General features: G+C 39.3%; 1 protein-coding gene across 1 annotated transcript in view; it reads left to right on the top strand.

The window, feature by feature from the left end:
• Positions 1 to 6742, top strand: part of RFX8 (regulatory factor X8) — a 32326-nt gene extending 25584 nt beyond the window's left edge. The window contains exons 15-16 of the mRNA XM_069029074.1: positions 2369 to 2656; positions 6465 to 6742. Of these exons, the coding sequence (XP_068885175.1) occupies positions 2369 to 2656; positions 6465 to 6511 (335 nt within the window). The 3' untranslated portion in view covers positions 6512 to 6742. The remainder of the gene's footprint in view (positions 1 to 2368; positions 2657 to 6464) is intronic.
• The last annotated feature ends 1683 nt before the right edge of the window (positions 6743 to 8425 follow it).

Below are 8425 nucleotides of genomic sequence, written 5' to 3' on the forward strand. Positions count from 1 at the left end.
TCTTCTTTGAAATGCCCCTTCAAAACCGTACTTTCATATGTTTGCTATAAATACATAACAAAGGGGTATGCTGCCTTTTGTGTTCTTGAGTATCCTTATCCCAGTAATGCCTGTGCTTGTGCATGTATGAACACACCTTTCTTCTTCATCAAGCTGCTACCTTTTGCCTTCTGTTTACATTGTAAACTGTCTGGAGCAGGATCAGAGTTTTATTCTGTGTCTGCAGGGAGCATAGCATGGTAGGGTCCCTCGTCCATCACCTGCTGCATCACAGTAATAGTAAAATAATCAGTCCTTTCTCTGCAGAGGAGTTCTGCACAAAACTCTCCAATGTTACAGCCAATATTTTTGGCAATGAATAAATAGAGAATGGATTCCAAGAACTGCACTGGAAGCAAAATGTTTCTTGAAATCCCCCATGATAATGAAATTCTCTTCCCGCTTTCCACCACAAGAAGAGTTTAAGGAATTGCCTCCCTGTTCTGCAGTTGTGTTGATGGATGGGATACAATGGATGGAGCATACCTCTTGGTCTGCTGAGACTTCATTAAACTAATTACAATTAAATTTTCACCCAATTTATGACATTTTTCCTACTATACTTCAATAACACTAAAATTGAATTTATTCTCAAATATGAGAGCTAAAAATATTCTTTAATATTGTGCCATGATGCTTCAATAATTTGATCATTATTATCTTTTTTCTTTACTCTTAAGATGTTGCGTTATTTGATCTATCAATGTCCCTTTTTTTGCATGTTTCTATTCCTTTAGGATAGTGAATTTAGCAGACAGGCTGAAGCATTTCTGTTAACAAGCCATCTGGCATAAAAGTTCTGTACTCGGGATCATTGCTTTCCAGAAATTTCTTAAATCTCAGCATTTCTTCAAAATATGAACTATGTAGCATCCACACACAGGAAACACAATTATGTAGGGAAATGTGTGTCATGTTAATGCAGTGTTTCTGCCCCCAAAATAAACCAAATACCAGTAACCAAAATTAATCTGACTTCATCTCTTGCCTTCTAGCTTGCCACATCCAGCACACATAATATACTGGCATACTTACACCTCTGAATTTAGGACTGATTTTTACCCTTTTCCAGCCCAGCCTCCATCTGAGTGATGCCCAAGTGAGGTTGGAGGAATCCTGCAGTTACCCCTGCTGTAAGGCAGCAGGGAGCAAGTGTGCTACAGCAGTGAGGGCTAATGGGACCTCTACAGCTCCTTCAGTTCCGTCTCCTTTCCAGAAAATGTGCCTCTACATATCTCCCTCACCGAGTTTCATGTCAGCTCACACCTCCGTTTCCTTACTGGTCTACCTTCCAAGGCATTCAGGGATGCATTGTCAAGCCATGGGGACTGAGCAGTGAGCTGTGCATTCCTCTTCTGCAAGCAAGTTGCTTCAATCTAGTCCCTGTTGAGAACTGTGTTTCTCTGTATTATCCCAAGGGACAACAGGAGTGGCAGCTTTGGTTTCATGCTTACTCTTAGAGCATATATTGAAAACACCTGTAAGACTGTTAAAACCACTGTTGGACTACTAGTAACAAATCTATATAGTTTCAACTCCATCTATAAAAATCCCTTTCCTTGTTCCACAGGTAAACAAGTACTTCCCCCTACTTTCCTATAGTTTAAAGATCCTCAAGAGGACGAACAGCAGAAGCAGCAGCTTTTCAGACATATAACATCAAAAGAGAGTATTTTTCATTTTTAAAGCTCTGTAAACTGTGGTCATTCATATAAATTGTGGTATCTCCTTGTTGATGTACATATAAACTAGTTTGTGGGATGCAGAGGTTATAAATTGCTCAGTGAATTCCTATGCAGATTTATGGTGTAGAAGAAGACCTACTTTTTACTGTAAGGGCTTTCAACCAAAGTATGATTCAAAAGTCAGTGAGTCTCTCTTGGCTTTTATCAGTTATGGTCCAAGCTGCAAGGTGGGCCATTTAATGTCATAGATACAACACATACAGACGTCTGTAGGAGGTTTTGCTTGGGAAGAGGTGGAATGATTTACCTGTCTGAGGGGAGAATGGGGATAATATGTAGTTATTGATAAGCCTTGTAGTAGAAGTGAATGTGGGGGAAGAACTTGAACAGGAAAGTGAATGAACACAACTTTCCTCTCTAGTTAAATAAGGGAAAAAATTTTGTTTATGTTTAAAATTTGCATTGGTGCCTACTTTTCTGGGATATTTGGATGTACATAATTTAGTAAGTACTGTCTGATGAGTGCTGGTCCATTACTTTGTCTAGCCTATTAATACAATGAAGTCCTTCCAAAAAATAACTCAACGTAAATATAAGCAAATGAAGAGGTTGTGATAATTATCTTTGTTTTTCTTTAAACCTAGGATCCTGGCTTTTGTTGAATATGCTACTTGTTGATTTTGCGGCTCACATTTTCCAGTCCTATATAGAAGAGGAGAAGGAAGAGGGAAATTCCTTGGTTGCATGGCAAAATGAGGTCCCTCTTCTCTGTGTTTATGAGCCCAGCCATCTCTCAGCTTGTTTTGCAGAGGAAGAACCTCAAGCTAATGTTCAACAGACAGCTCTTGTGATGCAGAACCAGAATAACTTCGGATTAAGCAATGTTTTCCAGAGTTCTGAGTTGTTTGGTGAGCACCTCCACTGTCAGCAAGGTGAAATTAACATTAACTTAAAAGAAAATGGTGGGGGAAAAAGTTATAAATTAGGGCCAATTGGAAGATGTATGGCTGATTGGGGTTTTTTATGCATGTAAAGTACAACTAACGAAATCCAGGTTTGCATGGAGCTGTGTCCAATGTCACTGAAACCTCAAGCCACAAAGCATCGTCTACATCCTGCCCCCACCCCATGATCCTATCAAGGGATTGTAATCTCAACATCACCCACCTCCCCAGCACCACAGGTTTCTGATTCTTTCCTTAGGTTTCCAGCAGACCTCTGGAGCTCCTTCTGATTCCTCAAGTGTTGTCAAAGGAAGAGCAGTGCTGTTCTGGTGGGCTGCAAGCAGGCCATCTGCTAGCTGACAAACAGACTGCATGTATTCATTGATCAAAAAAGAGAGGGCATGGTGTGGTCTTTCCTCACTGTTGGAAGCGCTGAGAGGCTCTCTTCCCTCCACTTATCTGTTACTTTTATCAAAAGACATGAAATATCTTCAGAAATAGGAAATCTTCGAGACTTTTCTGCTCCACCAGATTTTCTTGCAGTCAGTCCACTGCTCCAAACTTACTAGCATAAGGTGAGACATGCGGGTAGAAAACGAGATAGACTCTAAGTCTTCTAGAACACAAGGCTAAAATACAAGAACACACGGGAACATGGATCAAGCCTCTGTGGTTAATGCAAGTGATGAATTAGACATTCAGCTGTTTTCATATTTCTCTTCCATGCAGTAAGAGCACTTGTCTTATATCTCAGAGAACATTGTGTTTTCCATAAAACTGTGAAAGACAGATGTTAATGGCAGCAAGACTCACAGAGAAAAATTATATTTTGGGGGTAACACTACTATAGTTATTTTACTCCCAAGAGGTATTCAGTTTTCATACACTACCACAGGAGTGGAAATTGACTGTTTTAAAAACATCTTTATTGGTTATAAAGACATTTAGGGGACCCTATTTTTTTTTTTTAATGTAAGATATGCTAAGGCTAGTTCAGCAAAGAAAATTGGAGGGGAGGAAGCAGGCACACAGGGGGCAAACCAAGAATGATTTTTACATGCAATGGCCATGTTTGACAGATTTTTTTATTTTTCAAATGTGAAATAATGACCCATCCTGCCATACCACCTTTATGTCAAAACGTAAACTGCGCTGGGTGCTGATAATTTTCAGGAGACCTCTAATCACTGATGGTCAGAAACAAGGAAATAAACCTCTAGAAATTTTATTCAATATCTGCCCATTTCCTGTGCTCCTCACTGTGCTGCCTTTTGTATGGCCTATGCCCATTGCAATGGTTTCTGCAGGGGTCATCAGACAAGGACTTGGTCTGTGTAAGTGATGCGCTTATAAATGTGCCTATCAGTTGGTACCTGATCACAAGAACAGAGCAAGGCTGATTAGAGTGAGGGATGAGGAATCACCCCTTTCAGAATAACAGGGAAAGGGTGTAAAATGTGAAAGGAGGAGTATGAGGACTTAAGGTGTGGAGGAAAGAAGGACACAGCAAATGGTTGAGAAAGTGTAGAAGTTTAGAGATTAAAGAATCCAACAGATGATGGGTTCTACCAGTCTATGTGCAAGATTCTGATAACTGGGATGAAAAGGAGATTTTAGTAAGCGCCTGTTAAGTTGTGGTTCAAGTGCTTACAGTTTGTGATGGGAGTTGAAAAGCTTGAACCTGCTGCTCAAAAGGGCTTCAGGAGCTGTGAGAGAGTGAGTGAGCACTTCTGCCCACTCATCTTCTTCAGATGGGTGGTAGCTCCCACCTCAACCATTGCAGATTCTTTCTTTTGTATATCAACACTGATGACACAGGTTTCTGAAAAACACAGTTGCCAAAAGCATCTCTATCACCCACTGCTTTGTTTGTATTGTCTTCTCTGTAGATCCTCTGACAAGATTCCCACTGCACAAGGATTTTTCTTCGGTGACTTTTGACCGCCAAAAATCATCATCATGCTTCCAAGGAGCCATCTGTCCCTGCTCTTGACTAATCCCCTTTTGGCCACAGCCCATTCTGTTGGGTATCTAAACCCTCAGCAGCCATAGCAGCATCCACCAGCCACACTGCTGTTTCCTGGACCACATTTCTGCTGCCTGACATATTGCTCAGGTTTATTTCATAATTTTTGCTTTTAATTCCTTCACCTCAGGCAGGCTTGGCAGCTTTCTGCAACCCAGTGCCTTTCATCAGTTCCCATTCTCCACTCCATCCATTGCCAGCACCACCCAACCTCCATAGCTTTTTAATCTTGTCCCACAAGGCATTTCTATGCCTTCTCTACAGCCTGTTATGCTGTGGAAAAAAAAATCTGTTCATCGCACCTCCACACTCAGCTCTTTGAAATTAGTGCTAACCACTCAGTCTTGCTACGAAACCCTGAAAAAATATGAGGGAGGACTGGTAAAAGAAATCAGAAAAGAATCTCCCAACTTTACCCTGACAGCAGCAGCACCAATATGTGTGGCTTAGCAGATCCCTTCATGATCTTTTAGTTGTCACCTTCATTCTTCCTCTTCCTTCCCCATCTGTTTCTGGTCTTCCATTCCGAGTTGATGCTGAATATAAATTAGACTTCTCAGCAGAGAGACCATTTTTTTTCCATTTATTTTGAACAGTGCAGTACATTCATGAATGTTATCTTTAAATATATCTTAAATAGTTAATACACAGAGTCAATAAATAGAGTTAATACTCTTGAAGACAGAATACATTCTGAATTGGTGGGATCTCCCAAAGAAAACATTAGTTTTATACAAAAAAATGTAGAGGGCAAGGAATGAGACAGTAGAAGATTTGTACACACTGGCTTAGCGGGGAAGTGTGGCAGATAAAATGCTATAGAGCCAAACACACATAGTATGAACTCAGAATCAATGAAACTGGTGGCAGTAACAGAGGTGCTCTGAACAAGCTGTAATCTATTAAAGCGCAGCTCAGAGAGCATTGGCCAGATCTTTATTCCCTATCACGGAGCTTGCAGTTGCTTTCTCTCAGCATGAATAGCATTTTTTCATCTAGAAAATCCCATTCTAGGCTTCTGCTTTTTGTTCACTTGTTACCAAATTAAAATCCTATTAAACTGCACACCTGCAGTGGGTTTATCTGCAGAACACTGTGCTGTAGCTTTTAATCCAATTCCACACCTTCATAACATACAATGTACTGCAAATCAGGGCACTAAGAGACTGAGGATATGCTATTCCTAGCTCTGTTGGCAGAGAGCAAATCAAACACTTTAATTTGTTAAAAGGAGAGAAAAAAATAGGACACAGTTAACTACTTGACTTATAGGAATGGTAAGTGTTCATCTGAGTGGTCTGTATAAACCAGGATACAGAGATCAAGTGAAATCATTAACTAAAATGATCAAAAAATGAGAGCAAAATCATGACCCTGATTGAATTCAGTGTCAAAACTTCTGCTGATTTTAAGAAAGCCAGAATTTCAGCATGAAAAAGCAGTCCCCATCAGGAGAGAGACTGGCTGAGACTATTTGTTTTGAAAATGAAGAGAAGGGCTTACAGCTGACACACAGAGTCTGAGAAGAGTAAATGACATATTCAAAGTGGATATGCTCTTCTGTCAGACCTTTGCCATCCTATGATGATCCCCAATGCGTGCTTCCTCTTGTTGGGTTTATTTGATGCAAAATAAGGCTGGGTATCTATAAAATACCTCAGGTTCAGCAAGTAAGAATAGAGAAGGTTTTTTTGTTCAATGAAGGGAGAAACAATATGATTTACAATTCCTACAGTCAAAACATTTCCATATTTCTTTTCTAATTTTCAGCACATCCAGGTAATCTAGGAAGAGAAAATTATTATATCATGTACTAAGTTGGATCTTCAAGTTGGAAAGGAAACAGAAACATTTCTTACTCAAAAAGATGAACTGATATTTCTTTGCCTCCAATAAACAGCAAATCTTCAGAGAAAACCATCCTGACTATAGCATTCTATATGCTACGCCATTCTTACTTTTTGATAAAACTTTGAGAAATACTGTTTTCATTCTCTTTAACTTAAGATCTTTTTTTTTTTGAAAATACTAAATGAAAAACTGGGCTAGCAACACAGTTATTTTAAGCTGTCATGTGATTTGATTTAGACTGCTTGAATAAATCTTCAGAAGATAAAGTTGAACTACTTGTGGTTTGGTTTTATGTATTTCTTGTATTTTCCTGTTGTCAGTAAAGCTGAAGACCTACCTGAGGTAATAATGGTAAATTTATCTGGGAGCTACAGCATAACTGAATGACTCTTTGTTAATGCTGCTTTGTGTCTACGGTGTTTAATTTAAAATTTATATTTACTGAATATAAAACCTAGCACTAATTCCTGTTTTAAGGAATTCCTGCTTTGTTTCCCATTTCTGAAGGATACAAGAGTCAATATCTCACATATAATTCTATTAATTGAAACAAAATAGGCTTTATATAACGTTACTATTTTATTATGTTCAAAACTAGGTTGTTTGAACTTGTTCGGTAAGTAAAGTACAAGCAAAGACATTTATGAAGAGAAACCCTGGCATAAATTCACATAAAATAGTAAATACAAACGATGAGATTTGTATCTTGCATGCATCACATTGTGTGAGGAAATTCCCTGAAACACTGGGGAAATGGGGGGTTTAACTATTTTTGAAGAGCATGCCTGCAGTGAGTTGTCTGTGCCTGGTTGCTATTTCAAGAAGGGACAACTGCTTCGATATTTTAAGAAGGGACATATCCTGAATCAGAGAAAAGCACTTCTCAGGAGCTTGGGAAGCTTTCACTCATTTTGGGCTTGGAAATCTACATTGATCTTCTGCTTTCATCTCCATTCTTCTGCCTCAGCTCAAGCACTGAAACGGGAATCAATTGTCAAAAGTGTGGAATTGCAGTAGACATCACAGGGCCATGTGCTAAAGGAAAAGGTAGTCATATATTCAATTCTGCAGAGAAGAGTAAGTGTTTGGTGACAAAATTACATTTTCTTAGGAAGTATCTTCACAATCAGAAAAATTGATTTGGGTCTTTAGGCCCATTATACCCATTTCCACTATTCTTCAGGTTTTTATGGTGAAGATGAAAAAAAAAAAATGGAACAGGGAGTCTAGGAAAAAATATAAGCTAAAAATACTCAGTGTTCTCCATTCCACTTTTATTTATAAGAGTTTAGATTCTAGATTAGATATACCTGTTCTCATGGCACAATTAAGCAGAAGTTGTAGCAGTAGACTGATCTTGGAATCTGTTCTTCACAGCTATGAAAAAGATCTGTTAAATGTACCTGAGAACTTTCTGACAGGCAAAGGCTTCTGTGAGATTCATCCCTCCCTGTCTCCTATTGAACCTGTGCTCCTTAAATAATTTGCATGAATGCAATGGAAGTTAACAAGCATATGTTTTAAAGAATTTCAACTTTGCATTGCTACAATGAAGGGGTCTACTGCCAAGAAAGGAACTGGATGCACACGTGCCTTTATTAAATCGGGCTATTGATATAAACTCATATACATGCAAATCTTTGCCTAATTACAACCTCGCCTGGAAAACGTTTAATAGCAGCTCCATGTATTTGCATATCAAAACACATCCTTGCGAGCACCAGACTAATGCTGCCTGCCACCTCGGACTTCGGGTCTTGCTGTGACTTGACCCCAGCGCCCAAACGAAGCTTCCCCTGCAACAGGAGGGTTCACATGGACACTCGCCCTCGTGGATTCTCTCTTTTTTAATAAACTGAGAGGTCACACCGCCTCCGCCC

This window comes from Aphelocoma coerulescens, chromosome 1 (genome assembly GCF_041296385.1).
Source record: "Aphelocoma coerulescens isolate FSJ_1873_10779 chromosome 1, UR_Acoe_1.0, whole genome shotgun sequence".
NCBI classification, from domain to species: domain Eukaryota; kingdom Metazoa; phylum Chordata; class Aves; order Passeriformes; family Corvidae; genus Aphelocoma; species Aphelocoma coerulescens.